This window comes from Panthera onca, chromosome B1 (assembly GCF_046562875.1).
Source record: "Panthera onca isolate mPanOnc1 chromosome B1, mPanOnc1 haplotype 2, whole genome shotgun sequence".
NCBI classification, from domain to species: Eukaryota; Metazoa; Chordata; class Mammalia; order Carnivora; family Felidae; genus Panthera; species Panthera onca.
This window is the reverse complement of record NC_138342.1, coordinates 108,561,750-108,582,684: the sequence shown is the minus strand read 5'-3', so window position 1 is coordinate 108,582,684 and position 20,935 is coordinate 108,561,750. Positions and strand designations below refer to the sequence as shown.

Here is a 20,935-nt window from a genome sequence, read left to right as displayed (position 1 = left end):
ACTAGACTACCCAAAACAATTTCTTAAAAAGTTATAAGACATATACTGATTTTAAGAGTACAGTTATCAAGTTGTGCTGGTGGCAAAGATATAAACGTAGAGATAAGATGAACAGAAGACAGACTCCCAAATTAGATCTATATACATATAGTTAATTAGCTTTTGACAAAAATGAAAAGGCAATTCAATAGAGAAAGAATAGATTTTCCAACAAATGGTGCTGAAATTGTTTGGTATCCATATCCATACTTACATCATACGCCAGAAAGAAAAAAAAAATCAAAAGTCAAAATTGAATAGACATCTGAATTATATAAAAACTAAAAATATAAAGCTTCAAACATAAAAATCTTGTGACTTTAGACAAATTTAGACAAAGAATTCTTACACAGACACCAAAAGCACATTCATATAATTAAAAAAATGAAAAACTGCGCATCATTAAAAATAAGAACAACTGCTTTTCAAAAGGCACTCCTAAAAAAATGAAAAGATAAGCCCCAAATTGGGAGATGTGTGCAAATTACATAAGTACTTGTAAAAAGGGACTTGGATCCAGACTAGAGAACTCCCAAAGCTCTATAAGAAAACAACTGAATGTATAGTCCAATAAAAAATTAAAAACATAAATTAAAAAATAAAAAAGCAACTCAAGAAACATCAAAAAATTTGAGTACATACTTCACATATATACTGATGGCAAATTAGTACATGAAAAGATGCTCAACACTGTTAGTCACAATGAGATACTGCTACATATCTATAGGAATGACAAATTAAAACAACAACAACAACAATAACAACAACAAATTAACAATACCAGGTGCTAATGAGGATGTGGAGCAACTGGAACCATCATGGATTGTTGGTAGGAGTACAAAATGACAGAGCCACTTTGGAAAACAGGCATTTCTTAAACATACACTTACCATAAGACCCAGCAATCCCACTCCTAAGTATTTACCCAGGTGAAATGAAAACTTACATTCACATAAAAATTTGTAAGCAAATATGAATATCAGCTTTATTCATAATCACCAAAAATTAAAAAACAACCTACGTGTCCTTCAACTAACTGCTTACATCCAATGAAACAGAATACTACTTACTAATAAAAAGGAACAGCACACAAAAATATGAATTTCAAATGCATTATGCTAAATGAAAGATGCCAGACTCAAAAGGCTATATTCTATATGATTTTATTTATATATATTCTGGTAAAAGCTCAAATCTAGGGGTAGAAACTAGAAAATAGGCTGCCAGAAAAGCTAGGCATGGGGTTGACTACAAAGAGGCATGGGAGAATCCGTGGAGTGTAATGGAATTGTGCTTCAAGTAGGTAGCATCTACTTAACTGTGTGCACCTGTCAAAATTCCCAAAACTGTACATACAAAGTGTGAAACTTGCTGAATATAAATTATACTTAATTTGTTAAAAAGGAAATAAAAAAGATAACTCTGGATCCTTGTAACGTGGTCAGAATGAAAGAAGGGTGGCAGGATAGGAGCTATTAAAATTAACCAATTGGAAAATGATGGTAGTTTTTACCAGGTGACAGAAGTAGAGAAGGTGAAAAGTGGTTAGGTTCTGCATATATTTTAAGGGGTAATGGATAGAATCTGCCAATGAATAAGATACAGAGGTTTAATAAGAAAGATCAAGGATGACACCAAGATTTTTTTTTTTTACCTGTACCACTACAAAATGGAGTTGATATTTTTACCAAGATGTGGAAATCTGGGAAAAGTCCTTGGAAAAGGGTTGAAAATTCAGACCTGGGTAGGATTTTGGACATATGAAATTTGACATGTTTATAAAATATCCAAGTGAAACTCTTGACTACACAGTTGGATATTTATATGGACTATAGGATAGAGGTCTTATCTATACATACAAATTTGACACTCATTAGTATAATTGATGCTATTTAAAACCGTGGGACTAAATACTGAGGAGTCATTGAGGATAAGAAAGAAATGTGAAGTCTGAGCCCTAAATCTCCCAAAGCTTGGGGAAATGGGGAAGAACTAGCAAAAAGACTCCATGAAGTCGAAAGAAAGCTAAGTAAATAGTGCCTAGGGAGAAGAATGTGTTTCAAGACAGAACATAATTGATCCAATGTTGATGTTAGATAAGATGAGGATTGATTTGATTCCTCTTTAACATGGAGAGATCTGGAGGCACTATCAAAAGCTGATTTAGTGTATGAGGAGCAGAGGGCTGTTTAGATCAGGTATATGGGATAAACAGGAAGATAATTATTGAAGACAGTAAAAACAAACACCTTTCTTATACCTTAAATTCTATTTTATAGTGGCAATAGCAGGTCTTTTATTAATAGCATTATTTTACAGCATTTCCTACCCTTTAAACCTTTCAAGCTTTCCATATACTCTACTCAGGATAAAGCTGAATTTTCTTTAAATCCATCCATAATTATTTTTCTTTAAAAAAATTTTTCCCCAATATTTATTTCTGAGAGAGAGAGAGAGAGAGAGAGAGAGAGAGAGAGAGAGAGAAACCGAGTGTGAGTGGGGGAGGGGCAGACAGCGAGGGAGACACAGAATCCAGAGCAGGCTCCAGGCTCTGAGCTGTCAGCACAGAGCCTGTTGCAGGGCTCGAACCCACGAACCGCGAGATCATGACCTGAGCTGAAGTCGGATGCTCAACCGACTGAGCCACCCAGGTGCCCTATAATTATTTTTCAAAATGAAAGTTAATCTATTCAACTTTTTTTTTTAATCATAGCAATATTGGATTGATTCTATCTTCTTAATTTTGGCTAAATTTTATTTTTTGTTCCTATTCTTTAAAATTGGAAGTTATGGCACATAAAGATCAGTGAATGTATATATAAATTTTAAAACAGAGATGATTTATAAACTGAGAACAAGAAATTAAGTATGGAAAAATTCTAGCTTTCCAAGAACACTGTATTCAAAAAAAAAAACCTTTGTGTAAATATCTGAGATTTAAAGTGTTTACTCACTTATAACCTAGGAAGGCAAAGTTTTAAAGAAACAAGAGTTGATACCCACACACCCACCAACCAGATCAACACATACTCCAGATGTAGGCAAGCCTATGTGCAGACCTTCCAAATGGGATTCTCCCCTTCTCTCAGGAGTAAACCACTATATTAAATTTTTGTATTAACAATTCCTCTTGCTATTCATAGATTCTTTGTGCTATGCATGTACCCATGAATTTTATATTTTATATGATATTAGATTCAGTGAACTCCTTTGTGACTAGTTTATTTTATGTATCTTCTATTTTAACCATTTTGTCACATGTAGCCTTAGTTCTTTCATTTTCCACTGCTGTATATTTTTCATCTCTATGAATATATCACATCTTATAATCTACCAGAAATGGGTATTTTCATTTGTATTTTTTCTATTATGAACAATGTTACTATAAATGTTCTTTCGGTAAACATCTGCAAGAATTTCTCTTGAAGTGAAACTGTTGGCATATAATATGGTATATCATTGTGGTTTTAATTGTCAAATTTCAACAAAGGAAAGAGGAGAGCATCTTTATTTTATTTTATTATTATTTATTTAATATAAAATTTATTGTCAAATTGGTTTCCATACAACACCCAGTGCTCATCCCAACAGGTGCCCTCCTCAATACCCATCACCCACCCACCCCTCCCTCCCACCCCCCCTAAACCCTCAGCTTGTTCTCAGTTTTTAGGAGTCTCTTATGTTTTGGCTCCCTCCCTCTCTAACCATTTTTTTTTCCTTCTCCTCCCCCATGGTTTTCTGTTAAGTTTCTCAGGATCCACACAGGAGTGAAAACATATGGAATCTGTCCTTCTCCGTATGACTTATTTCACTTAGCATAACACTCTCCAGTTCCATCCAAGTTGCTACAAAAGGCCATATTTCATTCTTTCTCATTGCCACATAGTATTCCATTGTGTATATAAACCACAATTTCTTGATCCATTCATCCGTTGATGGACATTTAGGCTCTTTCCATAATTTAGCTATTGTTGAGAGCATCTTTTCATATTTACTGACTATTTCATTTTCCTCTATATGAATTTCACTTAGTTTCTTTTACTATTTTTATACTTATGTTAACCTTTTTTCATGTTTCATGAAACATGTTCACATTCCACATACTTAATGAAATACTGTAAGAACATAAATTTTTTTAAGTATGAAGTTTTTTAAGGATAAAGTATAAAGTAATATTATTTTAAAATATTCCACATACATACAGTATTAGTGGAATACTGTAAGAACTTAAATTTTTTTCAGTATATATTTTTTAAGTGTAAAGTAATATTATTATTCTAAAACTGTTTTATCAAAGGATAGACAGATACATAAATAATTCTGCTACTGTGGTTAGGAACAATTTTTTTTCACATAAGTAAAAAGTGTACAAATACAAAATCAAATCAAAACCTTTTAATTAAAACAAATTTAATTTAAAACAAATTAAAATTAAAACCTTTAATCCTAAAGTTGAACAGAAAATGTCAACATGGATTTATAATGTATTTTTCTTAAAAAAAAAAAATTCCAAGCTCTAGAAATAATAACCAACTCAGTAACAACTCAGGTACTGACAAAACTTATCATCATGCCAGCTGGCAAAGAAAGTTAGTGGTCCAACTCCACTATCACAGAAGAAAGCAACAAAAGGTGGATTTGGAGCTAAAAGCCAATAAACCGGTAAGTGGTAAAAGTATCAGTAAGAATAATTATAATAGAGTGAAACCTATCTAAATGCATTTATGAAGTCGTAATAATAATTTAAAAACAAAATTAAAAAAAGAAAAACAAAACAAAACAAAGCTCATTGGTGACCAATGAAAAGATGTTAGGGAACCAGCTCATTATTTTGAAAAATAGAGAAGGGAAAAAATTGAGCATTTAATCTTTTTCCTGTAAGAACTCTATCTCAGGATAAATATAGAGATATATAGAGATATAAAGAGAAAGGGGATTTCTCTTTATGGAAATATCCTATCTACCAAATTTAAGAAGCAATGATACAAACAGGATCCTCACCATTTTTCAGCCCCCTGTGACATAAAAGCAATGATTATAAATGGCTATTAAGGCCACAAAAAGAGAGACAACTGAACATTATGCACCTCCTGATAGAAGTATTCAATAATTACCTATGATATATTCCTGCAAAATTTTAAACCTCAATCTGATCAAGCCTCTGTATCAAAATAACAATTATAGAAAATTCAGGACCAGAAAACAGGTTGAATGAAACCATGGAGATGCAATGAACAAAATCCAGAATGTAAGAAATTCTATACAACAACCCAGTTCCTTCAACAATAAGCTGCAAGGAAAAAAAAAGTTACTATGAACCTATAGATTAAAAGAGACATATCAACCTTTGGAATGTTCAAAATTACATGGATACTGTTTAAAGTGATGAATGAGGAAATATAGATATTTGATATTAAGGAATTAATGTTAATTTTAGATGATAATGGAATATGCTATTTATGTGTTAAAAGAGAGAGTTCTTTTTAAGGACACATACATAAATATGTAGGAATGAAAAAAATATGAATAATTATTAGAAGTTTGCTTCAAAATAATCCAGTGCAAGTAAAGAGGATGAGTGGAGCTGAGATGAAATGAAATTGGATTTGAAATTAAGTAGCAAATGGGTACATGGGGGTTTCATTACATTATACAATTTGTTCTATTTTGGCATATATTTGAAACTTCTCAAAGTTTTTCTTTAACCTGCCTTCATGAAAGACTATAACAAAATCACTTAAACTTGCCTAAAAATGCCAGATTCAATTTATGTATCTCCCAAATGTATTTATATGGTCACACTAAGCTAAGGCTTTAGGACAAATGAATGATGTTAGTATATTTTAAGGAATTAGAGAGTCAGTGAAAAGTTTTATTTCTAAAAGAGAAACATTCCCAATAATCTCAAACCAAATGAGACACAAAAAGAACCAATTCTGCCTGCTTTTCAGTGTCTGAGTTTGAGCAGGAACTGGTATAATAGATGACTCCTAGATCACCTTGCAATTATCTGCCTGTTCACTAAGAGTAAGGTGGGATTCCAACTTTGTCCATTTACTACAAGGCTGTCTTACCAAATTTATGATGTGTACTTTCAAGTCTCGAAAATCTTTTGAAATTCACCAAAGGATAAACAAAAGTTGAGTTTTAAAATTCTAGTCTTTTATGAAATACCTACATTTTTTCCACAGATTAAAAAAAAAGGAAAACTTTTGTAACAAATTAGAACTGCTTTAATACTATTCAGAAACTATTACACACAAAAGCAGATTTACATACCTTGCCTGGACTGTGAAGGTGCTACAGGAACTTCTTGGTTTGGCTCAAAAGGAAGTTCAGGTGTTAGGTTTTCAAACTGCTCTTTACTAATGAGATTTAGCTTCTTAAAGTTCTCAACTTCTTGCTGAAGTAGAATGGAGGAATCTAATTACTAAACTGGCTAATAGAGTAGCCAACAAACAATAATTGATACCAACCTCAAAAAATGAGTTTAACTACAACAGAATAAAAAAGATGTTCTAATAAAGAATCTAGCATTATACTTAATAACAATATTCAGAATCTAAGAGGCACAGAGAACCCAAAAATATTCTGAATATTTTATAATTAAAATACATTGTAAGAGCATACACTCTAATCATTATTTGTTGAGCATTTATACACAAGACTGCTAGGGTATTAAAGAGATTACAAGTAATCTATGTTCCCTACCCTTAAGGAATTTACAAGTTAGATGGAAAGAAAGAAATGTACACATAAAAACTAGTAATATTAGCAGCATATGAAAAATGATAATATTTGGTGTAAGAATTGAGATCATCAGAAAGTATCACAGAAAAGATGGGGAAAGAATGAGAATTTAGAGAAGGGGTAAAGCATTCTAAAGCAGGTAATGTGAGCAAAGAACTTGGAATAAGCAGTCATTTATTAGAAAATAATTCAGTTACTGAGAAAATTTGTGTAGAATCAGTGACAAAAAGGCCTAATATGGAAATGGGAACAGGCTACTAGAAGACCTTTTATACCAGGCCAAGAAGTTTTCATTTCCTTTTCTGGTAATGGGAAACACATGATGAAAGACAGATAGATGGCCCTGGAGGTTCATTTCCAAACCCCACTTATAAGGTTAGCAGCAAGGAGGCTCAAAGTTTTTTGAGCTTTGTCAAAGGAAGAACAGGCTATCCCCGACCCTTGGGCTCCTGAAGCTTCCCCTTTCTAATAACGGTTACATAGTCACTTAGATGTTCTCAGCCCTGCCCTATATATAGAGAGAGGATAGAGTGGAGGCCAGTGGAGGCCAGTAAGGTCATTTGGCCATGGTACATGAAGACAATTCATGCCTGGTCTAAGCTGTAAAATAAAAAAAGAGTTTGAGAGACTGCTTGCACTCTACTACGTTTTGTAAGTTTCCTCCAATTAAACCCTTTATCACATCTACATCACTCAACAAGATCCAAAGAGGGTTTTAGCAGGTAAAGAACATAAAACTGTCAGATGGACCAAACTAAATATCATCATTACAAAATAGTCATAGTACCTTGCTCTTAATAGCTAACCAATCTTTCCCTTTTGCCTTCAAACATGAATAGTTGTCAGTTCACACCACTCATTAGATCCTGCTAGTCTTTTAAACTAGGATCTTGTTTTCATGAGAATGCCTTAAAGGATTGCCTCAGCTTTTGCCCTTATACCAATACTGCTTTCCCAAAAGTCTTCAATAAGCTCTTCAAGCTAATTCAGTCATTATTCCTCACTGTCCCCATCTTGCTACAGAGCTTACTACTTAAAAGAAAACATTTACTGTTATGATTATCATATGCCAGAGATGAATAATATAGTTCTATCCTGATGGGAACACAAGCAGTATGTTTCTGTTTTTAATTTTTTAAACTAATTCATTAAAGCATCACACATACATTTAAACATACACACACTAGAGAAGTGCATAAATCATAAGTATACATCTAAATGAGTAATCAAGAGTGAACAGACCTGTGTAACCACCATTCAGGTAAAGATATTACTAGCATCCTAGAAGTAACCTTCATACCCCTTCCTATAACTACCCTCTTCTTCTCCCTAAAGACAAGCAATATGCTGATTTCAGTACTATCGATTCATTTTGCCTGTTTTTGAACTTTATAAAAATGGAATTATAATGTATGGTTTCTTTTTTACATAAAATTATGTTTATGAGATTCATTTATAGTTTGTAACTCTACAGCAGAGGTCAACAAACTACAGCCCCCAAAGGCCAAATCTATTTTTGTTAAGTTTCTTTGGAACACAACCACACCCATTTGCTTATATATTGCATGTCTGCTTCATTGCTACAATTGCAAAGTTAAGTGGTAGTTGGCACAACATATGACCCATAAAGACTAAAATTATTTTCTGTATAGCTCTTCACACAAAAAATTTGCCTATCCCTGCTCTGTGGTATTCTATCATACGATCACACCATAATTTAAAAAAATCCATTCTACTGGGGCACCTGGGTGGCTCAGTTGGTTAAGCGTCCAACTTCAGCTCGGGTCATGATCTCATGGTTCGTGGGTTCAATCCCCCCATGGGGTTCCACACTGATAGTATAGAGACTGTTTGGGATTCTCTCTCTTCCTCTCTCTCTGCCCCTCCCCAACTCACACTTTATCCCTCTCAAAATAAATAAAATTTAAGAAAAATCAATTTTACTGTTGATGAGCATTCAGTTCCTTTACAGATTATAGCCATTACAAATAATGTTACTAAAAATATGTTTTTACAAAACACTTCTTTTGGTGACATAGACACATGTTTTATTGAATGTTTACTATGACTGGAATTGTTGAATAAGGTGGTATGCTTCAACTTTAGTAGAAAATGCCAAATACTTTTTCACAGTGGTTGTACCTATTTCCATTACACTAGCAGTATATTGACCCTCCTATTGCTCTATAGCCTCATCAAACACTTGATATTGTCAGTTTAAAAATATGTAGCCATTCTAAAAAAGGACCGAATTATGGGTATACACAACAACTTGGATGGACCCCAAGGGCATTATGATTAGAAAATATCAATCTCAGGGGCACCTGAGTGGCTGAGTCAGTTAAGCATCTGACTTCTGCTCAGGTCACGATCTTGCGGTTAGTGAGTTCGAGCCCCGCGTCGGGCTCTGCTGACAGCTCAGAGCCTGGAGCCTGCTTTGGATTCTGTGTATCTCTCTCTCTCTGCTCTTCCCCGGCTCATGCTCTCTCTCCCCTTCAAAAATAAATAAACTTAAAAAAAAAATTTTTTTTTAAATCAATCTCAAAAAGTCACATGCTCTATGATTCTATTATAGACAATTCTCAAAACGACAAAATTATAGAGATGAAGAACAGATTAGTGGTTACTAGGGGTTAGGAATAGTGGAGTGGAGGCACATGAACACGAGTCTAATAGCACAAGGGAGATCTGTGTGGTGATAAAATAGTTGTCATGAATGTGATAGTACTCACATGAGTCTACACGTGATAAAATGACATAACACTATACACATACATTTGTAAGAAATGTCAATTTCCTGGTTTTAACGTTGTTCTTCAATTATGTAAAATATAAATTTTGGAGAGAACTGGTCTAGTACACTAGACCTCTCTGTACTATTTTTCCAACTTCCTATAAATCTGTATCTCAAAACAAAAATTCAAAAACTTTAAATATGTAGCCACTCTGCTAAATCTATGTGTAATCTCACTGTGGTCTTAATTTGCATCTATCTAATTACTATAATGCTAAAAACCCTTAATATATTTTATTTGGATAGCCTCTTTTGTGAGGTGGCTAGTCAATTCTATTACTCATTTTTCTATATATTTCTTTCATTTATTGATTTTTAAGAGCTCTTTATAAAATGTTGTAAATGTTTTCTTTCACTCTGTGGAAAGAGGAACTTGCCTTTTCACTTTTTTATGGTGTCTTCTGGTGAAAAAAAGTTCTTTTTAATGTAGTATATTTTGTAAGTTATTTCCTTTTGTAATTTCCTGTTTAAGAAATCTTTCCCCTTTTTAAAGATGCTGTATATCTTACCTTTATAATTTTTCATCTGAATATGAAATTAACATATCCTATTGTTAAAAAGTTTGGGAAGCATGAGGGAATAAAAACAAATAGCAAAGCACATACACAGAAGTCTTTCCCTACTGAAATACCATATAGTATCTTATCTTCTAGAAATTTTATTATTTTGCCTTTCATATTTAGAATTGTAATATATCTAGAATTGATTCTTTGTGTATGGTACAAGGTCCATGTGCACTTGAAAAAAAGTGTATTCTACAGATGTTGCTGCAGTATTTCACTTATGTCAATTAAGCAGTTTCTTAACTGCACTGTTTGCCTTTTCTACAACCTGATATTTTTTTATCTTGCTACATCTTGCACCTTTCTTGATAAGAAAGGTGTTTCAAAATCTCCCACTGTGATTATAAATTTATCTTTTTGTACCCGTCAATTTTTGTCTTATGTATTTTGATGCTATGTTATTAGGTGCATACAAACTTAGAACTATTGTATTTTCTGGGACAACTAAACTATTCATAGTTATGACCCTTTTTATATTGAATTATTTTTTTAAGGTTTATTTGTTTCGAGAGAGAAAGAGAGCATGAACTGGGGAGGGGCAGAAAGCGAGAGGGAGATGGGGTGCCTGGGTGGCTCAGTAGGTTAAGCATCCAATTTCAGCTCAGGTCATGATCTCACAGTTCGTGGGTTTGAGCCCCGCATCAGGCTCTATGCTAACAACTCAGAGCCTGGAGCCTGCTTTGGATTCTGTGTCTCCCTCTCTCTTTTCCCCATCCCCACTCACACTCTGTCTCCCTCTCTCTCTCAAAAATAAACATTAAAAAAGAGAGAGAGAAAGAAAGAGAGAGGGAGAGAGAATCTCAAGCAGGCTTCATGCCAATAGTGACCCCACAAACGGTAAGATCATGACCTGGGCAGAAATCAAGAGCCAGTCACCCAACCAACTGAGCCACCCAGGTACCCCTAATATATCTTTTTGCCCTAAAAATCCACTTAGACTTACACCAGCTTTGTTTAGTGTCAATATCTATTTAAATCCACAAATGTATTATTGCTCTTCATCCTTTTGTGTATCTTCAAGCTTCTTTCTAGAATCATTTTCAAAATCTTTTGACTATATCTCTTATGCCTAAAAAACTCCATTTAATATTTTCTTTAAAGCAGATCTGAAAATAAACTCTCTTGGTTTTGATGTGTCTGAAATTATGTTACCTTCATTTTTTTTTCATTCTTTTAATGTTTTTTTAATTTTTTTTAATTTTTGGGAGAGACAGAGCATGAGCAGGGTAGGGGCAGAGAGAGAGGAAGACACAGAATCCCAAGCAGGCTCCAGGCTCTGAGCTGTCAGCCCAGAGCCTAACGTGGGGCTTGAACTCATGAACCATGAGATCATGACCTGAACCGAAGTCAGACGCTTTACCAACTGAGCCACCTAGGTGCCCCATGCTACCTTCATTTTTAAACAGATTCACTGAGATATAGTTCATATACCACAAAATGTACTTATTTTAAGTGTACAATTCAATGATTTACCTTTATTCCTGAAAATTAGTTCCCTTTTAGTATTGTGATTATATCATCCCATTATCTCCTGGATTCCATTACTTCTGCTGAGTAGTTCTAAGTCTTGTTTTTTAAAATCTGTAGCTTTTTAAGTAATCTTTTTTCTCTGGCTTTTGTTTTCAGCAGTTTTACAATGATGGCCTTCATGTGGTTTTCCTTCAATTTATATTCTTTGTGGAGTTCTTAGGACTTCTTAAATTATCCCTCATTAGTTTTGATAAAATGTCAACTATAATCTCTTCAATTATTATTTCTGCTTTCTCTTCTCCCCTCTGAGAAGCCAACAGAGTATATGTTAGACCTTTTGACTGTATCTCCTATGTCTTTTATACTCTTTTCTGTATTTTCCATCTTTTTGTTCGAGACTTCACTCTGGAGTCTTTTGACCTATCTTCTACTTTAGTAATTCTGAGTTTACCTCTACTGTTAAGCCAATTCACTGCACTCAGTTATTATATTTTTCATTACTGGAATGTCTATTTGGTTCTTTTTTTCTTTTTTTCTCTTTTTTTTTTTTTTTAAATATTTGAGGTGGGGACAGTGGGGGAGGGACAGAGAGACAGTGAGACACAGAATCCAAAGCAGGCTCCAGGCTCTGAGCTGTCAGCAGAGCATGACGTGGGGCTGGAACTCACCAACTGTGAGATCATGACCTGAGCAGAAAGTCGGAGGCTAAACCCAGCCACCCAGGCACCCCTCTACTTGGTTCTTTTTTTAAAGTTTCTAGTTCTCTGCTTAAATTCTCCATCTTTGGGGTTTTTTAAATAATATTAACAATAGCTAACTTAAGACCTGTCTGATAGTTATCTGAATCTTTATGGGTCTATTTTTTGTTGTTTTTTTTTTTTTTTTCTATTACATCATCTTGTCTTCTTATATGCGTGATTTTTTTGAGAGGCAGACATTATTAAAAATCTGAGGTCCAGAATGCTATTTTCCTCCAGAAAGGATTTGTTTGCTTCAGTCAAATGGCTAGACACATCAGAATATTGGCTCAATAAAAGATTAAAATTATTAGAAGCTGATCCTACTGATAGCAGATCTTTTCCAGTTCACCCTAATTTCTGAAAAGTAGCCCTTTAGAGTTCCCAAAGCCTAAAAGGTTTGCTAGAGGTCCCCCTCTGGTTTCTGAATTCCAATTTTTGTCACCCTAGTCCCACAAGTTGTGTGTGTGTATGTTTAATCTCTTTTCAGCTTCTCAGTTGCTTCTTCTGGAACTGACAGATGACTCTAGGGAAATGCAGACCCTGATGGCAGTCTTCTTTAGATTTCCTTCTTCCAGACTTTGACCACACAATTCTTTCTACACTGTTAGTTCTACTGTGCCTTCACAAAGATTTTTAAAAAAAAAAACAACAACTTTCCTAGTTCTCAGCAGGAAGACTCATGAACTACCCAATCTGCAACTAAATTTTTGGTTTTTTTACAAGTTTACACCTTGCCTTGCTCAAAAAGGGGATAAGAAATATTTATAAACAAATTTATTACATTTCAGTGTAAGAGTTAAAGATAGGTACATATGAGGCACAAAGGTAGAAAAGTCATTTTTCTGGAGTCAATAACAATAAAAGCTATCAAAGATTTTTTCCAAGGGAGTAATATTTGAATTAGGTTTTGCAAGCTAAAGGATGAAAGAGAGTTTGGCAAGCAAACCATATGAAAAGATATTTTAGGCAGAAGGAACACATGCAACTTGGTATTAACAGAGTATAAATTTTAAATCAGAAAGCAGTGTCACAATGAAAACTGACAGGTATGTAGGAACCAAACCATTAAATATTATTTGCCAAGGAATTTGAATTTTATCTTGGGCAGGGAAGAAGCACTGAATAGCATTAAGAAGAAATACAGAAATGGTCAAATGTATAGTTTAGAAATTTGAGGGATACATTCTTTTCCTTGGGATCATTTACTTTGAAAATCATGTAAGCCTGAAACTGTCTGTACCATCATTGCAACCTCACGGAGAAAGCCTGACTGAAAATGAGGCTAACATAGAGGAAAAGTACACCAAAGATAGGAGTACAGAAATGCAAAGTCAGTGTTTGAAGTTTCATATAAAGACTTGCCTGTAAGCAAGCACTGCTTCTTGGATTTATAGTAAATTCCCTTACTTGCTAGGAAGTAAAGGAAGAAAGGAGAAAGGAAGGAGGAAGACTACTCTGACAAGAGGAAAACTAGAAAGAGAATAAACTAGAGCCAAGAACCAAGTATACAAACCACATGGAGAGATGATTCAGGCTAGAACCAATGTAAGACAGTAGGAATTAATAGGAAAGGACAGATAGGATGTAGTGACAAACTGCATGTTAGGAGTTAGAAGTTAATAAAGAGTCCTGAGGCATCCAACCAAAATCAGGAAATATAGGAAACAAATTTGGGATAAGTCCCTTTTTTTTAAAATGGAGACAGAATATATATAAATGAGATGCCTGTGGAAGAAGACAGACAGCTGGAAAATCCAATAGACTAGTTATATACTGCTAGATCCCCACAAAGACACTGGAAAGTCATTAGCATACAATTAATGATAAAGACCTGGGACCAGATTCTTTCACTTGCATACAAGATAATACAAGATAACAAAGTCATTAAGAGATCAAGGATAGAACCAGGAAGACCTGGTTAAGGTAGTGAAAAAAACAGACATCTAAGAAAAAAGAGAGGCGCAAAGCATCTTGTGTCATAAAGTATGAAAAGTGCTAAAGAGATGGGGATATATCAGTGGTACACGAGTCATCTTGAGAGAGGTCTAATCTGACCAGATTGGAGACATTTTGAACAACAAAATGAATAATGACAGGAATGAAAAGGCATCCATTCCAGAATCCACACTGACACTATAAATATATAAGTAAGTAAGTAAAATGGAGTGGAGAAGAAAGTTCTTTTTTTACAGAAGAATGCTAAATAATTAACATAAAGGGAATGGAGAAAAATTACCATCATATAATCACCAGAGTAATAATTAATTCAGGCAAAAATCATCAATGGAGGCTAAAACATTGAGTGAAGACTGCTGGGGAACACAGTTTCAAACTGTCACTCCAGAGATCACTTACAAATTACAAACAGAAAAAGGTACCTTTACAATGGTACACATCTTGAAAACCAAATGACCAATTCTAGAACTGACATCATTATGTTTCCTGAGGTAATGTAGTGAAGAATGTATAATATCACCTATGTAATATTTCTGCCAAAAAATTAAACTGAAACTAATCATATGGAAATACCAGGCAAACCTAAACTGAAGGACATTTTACAAAATTACTAACCTAGATGCTGCAAAAATGTCAGTGTCATGAAAAAAAAAAAAAAAAGGCTGAGGAACTTGTCTAAATGAAAGAACATTAAAATATAAAATTCTAAAAGCAATGTATAATCATTGGTTAGAGCTGGTTATCAAAAAAAAAATAAAGTAAAAAGAAGTTATAAAGGACATTAAGACAGTTGGGGAAATCTAAATACGCCCTATATATTAGATAATAACATTCTATCAATGCTAAACTTCCTGTGTTTGATAATTATGGTTATATAGGAGAATGCACTTGTTTTTAGGAAATACGGGATAATATATTTAATGGTAAAGTGGCATAATGTCTACAACTCTCAAATGGTTCAGAAAATGCAAATATATACATCTATAAATGTTTATATAAACAAAGTGATTGTGATAAGATGTTAATAACAACTGTTGAATCTAGGTGAAGGGTATACTTGTGTTCACTGTATTATTCTTGCAACTTTTCCAAAGGTTTGAAACACTCCAAAACAAAAGACTTAGAGGGAACAAAATACATATTTATATATATTACTGATACAGAAACATGTCTATAATATTTATAAAAAATAATACACTTTAATAAAATGTCTTTCAGACATTTACATTTCAGAAGTATACATTTATCTATAATTCATACTGGTGAGAATGAGAGAGGGAGTTGAAACAGGAAGGGAAGGGTTCTCCTCAGCCAAGTTTCTAGAAAGAACACTTGGTGCTTCAACTTTCTCATCTCTTATTTATATCAATATGAGTTGCAATCTCAATGCTGGAAGGGGGTGAACATTTAAGTAAAGTTTTTAAGAGGATGAATATGACCTTAGAAAAAGTAAGAAACCAACGTAAAGAAAAATTAAAGTTGAGACAGAATATGTCCCTTTGTAGATCATGATCCCAGAAACCATTTACTTTCTTGGCTTCTTCAAGTAAAACTATACATAACTACATCTATTTTTTTTCTCCTAGTAACTACTAGTGGACATTCTTTTCTCTTTTGTTTTCCTCTTCTGTTTTTCTGTGCCTTAAAAGTTCAATCATTTTCCCAGTTTTAGTTCTCCCTTCTATACTAAATACTAAAATCTACATCTGAGGCTTTCTTATCATCGCTAGTATTTAGAGAGAGGATAAAAGACATTTTACATAAATACAAAACATGACATCAACACATTTCCAAATCTGATCTCAATATTGTTTCCTCCCAGTTTTTATTTGTTAAGTGTTTCTATTTCTATCACACCAGTACTATGACTCGTTTCTTTAATATCTCTGCCCTTGAGGCACCTGGGTGGCTCAGTTGGTTGAGCATCCGACTTCAGCTCAGGTCATGGTCTCCCGGTCTGTGAGTTTGAGCCCTGCTTTGGACTCTGTGCTGACAGCTCAGAGCCTGGAGCCTGCTTGGGATTCTGTGTTTCCCTCTCTCTCTCTGCCCCTCCCCTGCTCATGCTCTGTCTCTGTCAAAAATAAACATTAAAAAAAAATTTTTTTTTAAATCTCTGCCCAATTTGGCATTTTTTTTCATTCTCATAAAGGCTAGAACATAATCAGTTGTTAATGAATGTGTGTCGAAAAGAAAAAGTCCCTTTGGCTCAGCATTTCATTTCACCCTTGATGATTAGAAATGAGTTTTAAACTCAATTTCTGACCTACTCTGACCTATGCTATTGCCTCTGTTAGATTAAACCTTATTAAATCATCTTTTGATCACACCACTTTGTAAGAATTGCAACTGCTCCTTATTCTAAATTCCTACATAGCTTCATAGTCAAGTCCCATCCCACCTGCCCAAACAATCTTCAATTTCAGTAAAGTACCATCACTAACGTTTAACTTCTAGAAATTTGTTTTATACTTGTGCAGCAATAACAGTAACTGTAATGTGCCAGCAATGCAACTGCCATTCTACTCAATGAACATAGGTACTAATGTAATTAAACTCTAAAATGCTAAATCACATAAGGAAACGGGATATATACACTTTAGCAATGTCCTGACCACTGGAAAGTAATGTCCAAACAAGTATAGTTACACCAAATCTTTAAGGACCTAATTTTACAATTAAGGGATTTTATGTTTTAAAAATAAAGCTGAGAACCATAAACACCATTTGAATTATTTTAAAAATGAACCTGTAAAAAGAAAGATGACCACGAACAGAAAGAGCCACCAAGTTAGAATTTTCATAAACTTGCTCAAGTGCTTCAGCAAAACGTTTGAATATTTTATAAATATGATCCTAACATTATTATATGCATGATAAATTTACATTTGCATATTATGATGTGGGACTGTACTTAAAACCATATATGTATCTGATGGGTGGTTTAAGGGAGAAATAATAGGTAATAAAAATCAATGATAAAGGAAGAGTAACACTGAGAACATAAAACAATATTGTTAATATGAAAACACTTTATTGTGTTTTAACTTACATCTTCCTAATTAATAATAATTAGGTTTTATTAAATAAAATGAAATAAGTTTTTCATTTGTCTATTAGCCATTTGGATTTCCACTTTTCCAAAAACCACATCCAAGTCTTTGGCCATTTTTAAACGGGGCTTTCTGTCTTTGCCTATTGAGTCTTAAGAATTCTGACACACTCTGGACAGGCATTTTAGGTCTTATATATTCTAAAATATATTCTCTCAATTTGGAAATTATCTTTTAATACCCTATCTTCCATTAGGTATTCTTTAATAAAGAATACTTTTTTGGTTGTTTTTTAAAAACAATTTTTTTATTAAAGTAGAATTTACAATGTTAGTTTCAGGTGTACAATATGATCCAACAGTTCTATACATTACTCACTGTTCATAATGATAAGTATACACGTAACCTCCTTTATCTATTTTACCCATCTCCTCACCTACTTCCCCTCTGACAACCACTTTTTTCTCTGTATTTAAGAGTCTGTTTTTTAGTTTCTTTTTTATTTATTTAAGTTTCTTAAATTTTACATGAGTGAGATGTTATGGTATATCTTTCTCTGACTGACTTATCACACTTACCATTATACCCTCTGGGTCCATCCATGTTGTTGCAAATGGAAGAACTAATTCTTTTTTTTATGGCTGAGTAATATTCCAATGTATATACATATATAACACTTCTTTACCCATTCATCTATCAGTGCACACTTAGGTTGCTTTCATATCATTGCTATAGTAAATGATGCTGCAATAAACATATGGGTGTATATATCTTTTTGAATTAGTGTCATTTTCTTTGTGTAAATATCCAATAGGGGAATTACTGGATCATATGGAAGTCTACTTTGAGTTTTTTGAGGAACCTCCATACTGTCTTCCACAGTGGCTGCACTTGCATGCACCCCCAGCAACAGTGCACAGGGTTCCTTTTTTTTCCACATCCTCACCAACATTTATTTCTTGTGTTTTTTATTTTAGTCATTATGACAGGTATAAGATGATATCTCATTATGGCTTTTAAATTTACATTTCCCTAATGGTTAGTGATGTTGGGCATCTTTTCATGTATCTGTTGGCCATCTATATATCTAATGAAGTCCTCTGCCCATTTTTGGCTTATTTGCTTTTTGGTGTTTAGTGTAAATTCTTGATATACTTTAAATATTAACACCTTATCAGATATAGCATTTGCAAATATTTTCTCCCATTCAGGAGGCTGTCTTGTTTTGTTGATGGTTCCCTTCACTGTGCAAAAGCTTATTTTGGTGTAGTTCCAATAGCTTAATTTTGCTTTTGTTTCCCTTGCTTAAGAAGACGTATCTAGAAAAAAGATTGCTATGGCTGATATCAGAGAACTTACCGCCTATATTTTAGAGGAGTTTTATGGTTTCAGGTCTCACATTTAGGTCTTTAATCTATTTTGAGTTTATTTTTGTATTATGATGTAAAAAAGTGGTCGAGTTTTCCCAGCACCATTAGTTGAAAAGATGGTATTTTCTCCATTTTATATGGTATATGTGTGTGTGTGTGTGTGTGTGTGTGTAGGTGTACGTATATGAATACATGTATACATATATATAGGTGAGAATATATAAATATATATATTCTTGCCTCCTTCATTGTAGATTGACCATATATGTATGGGTTTATTTCTGGGATCTCTGTTCCTTTCCATTAATCTAGGCGTCTGTTTTTCTGCCAGTATAATACTGTTTTGATTACTGTATTTTGTTGTATATCTTAAAATTTGAGATTGTGATACCTCTATATTTGTTTTTTGTTTGTTTGTTTTCTGTGTTTGTTTGTTTTTTCAGGTAGGCTTGGGGCTTGAATTCATGACCCTGAGATCAAGACTTGAGGTGTGATTGAGTCAGAGACTTAATTAACTCAGCCACCCAGATGCCCCTACTCTTACGATGCTTTGGCAGCTTGGGGTCTTTTGTGGTTCCATACAAATTTTAAGATTATTTGCTCTAGTTCTGTGGAAAATGTTGTTGATGTTTTTATAAAGATTTAAATTTCTAGATTGCTTTGTGTAGTATAGACATTTTAACCATATTGTTTCTTCCAATCCATGAGTACAGTATACCTTTTCATCTGTTACGTCATCTTCAATTTCTTTCACCAATGTTTAATAGTTTTAAGAGTACAGGTCTTTAATCTCCTAGGCTAAGTTTATTCTTAGATATTTATTCTTTTTAGTGCAATTGTAAGTGGGATTATTTTCTTAATTCCTCCTTCTGCTACTTCATTATTAGTGTAATGGAATTCAACAGATTTTTATTAATTTTGTATCCTGTGACTTTACTCAATTCATTCATCAGTTTTCATCAGTTATTTTTGTAGTTAGTTTGGTGGATTCTTTTTTTTTTTTTTTTTTTAACCTTTATTTATTTTTGAGACAGAGAGAGACAGAGCATGAACGGGGGAGGGTCAGAGAGAGGGAGACACAGAATCTGAAACAGGCTCCAGGCTCTGAGCTGTCAGCACAGAGCCTGACACAGGGCTCGAACTCACGGACTGCAAGATCATGACCTGAGCCGAAGTCGGACGCTTAACTGACTGAGCCACCCAGGCGCCCCAGTTTGTTGGATTCTTTAGGGTTTTTCTACATATAGTATCATGTCATCTGCCAATAATGAAAATTTTACTTCTTCCTTACCAATCTGGAAGCCTTTTCTTTTTCTCATCTGATTGCTCTGGCTATCAGTACCATGCTGAATAGAAGTGGTAAGAGAACATCCTTGTCTTGTTCCTGATCTTAAAGGAAAAGCTCTGTTTTTCACCATTGAGGATGATGTTAGCTGTGGGTTTTTCATATACGGACTTTATTATGTTGAGGTATTTTTCCCTCTAAACATATTTTGTTGAGTTTTTATCATGAATGGATGCTATACTTTGTCAAATGCTTTTTCTGCATCTATTCAGATGATCAAAAGGTTTTTATCCTTTCTCTTGTTAATAAGATGCATCATGTGGACTGTGAATACTGAACCACCCTGGCATTCCTGGAATAAATGCCACTTGATCATGGTAAATAATTCTTTAAAATATATTGCTGGATTTGGTTTGCTAATATTTAAAAAAAAGTTTTAATGTTTATTTTTGAGAGAGAGAGAGAGAAATTGAGAGAGAGAGAGAAGAAGGGAGGGGCAGAGACAGAGGGAGACACAGAATCCAAAGCAGGCTACAGGCTCTCTGAGCTGTCAGGCTAGGGCCCAACATGGGCCTTGAACCCATGAAACGCGACCTGAGCCAAAGTAGGATGTTTAACTGACTGAGCCACCCAGGTGCCCCAGTTGGCTAATGTTTTATTGAGGATTTTTACATCTATGTTCATCAGAGATATTATCCTGTAGTTTTATTGTGGTATCTTTACCTGGTTTTAGTCTCTGGGTAATGTTGGCTTTGTAGAATGAATTTGGAAGCTTTCCTTCCTCTTCTACTTTTTGGAATATTCTGGAATAGTTTAAACATTTGGTGGAGTTCACCTGTGAAGCCATCTGGTCCTGGACTTTTGTTTCTCAGGAGTTTTTGGATTACTGATTCAATTTCATTGCTGGTATCTGGTCTG

General features: G+C 34.0%; 1 protein-coding gene across 13 annotated transcripts in view; it reads right to left on the bottom strand.

Moving 5' to 3' along the window:
• LARP1B (La ribonucleoprotein 1B) overlaps nucleotides 1-20,935 on the bottom strand; it is a 128,785-nt gene that overhangs the window by 37,179 nt on the left and 70,671 nt on the right. For 11 of the 13 annotated variants that reach the window (XR_013555151.2, XR_013555150.2, XM_078445751.2 and 8 more), the window contains one exon: nucleotides 6,319-6,442. The exons of 1 other annotated variant lie outside the window; for it this stretch is intronic. Coding sequence is in view for 9 of the 12 variants with exons in the window: in XM_078445751.2 (XP_078301877.1) it covers nucleotides 6,319-6,442 (124 nt within the window). In the remaining 3 variants the exon portion in view is untranslated. Of the gene's footprint in view, nucleotides 1-6,318; nucleotides 6,443-20,935 lie in introns of those variants that run through there. One more of the 13 variants, XM_078445754.2, reaches the window with a different exon arrangement.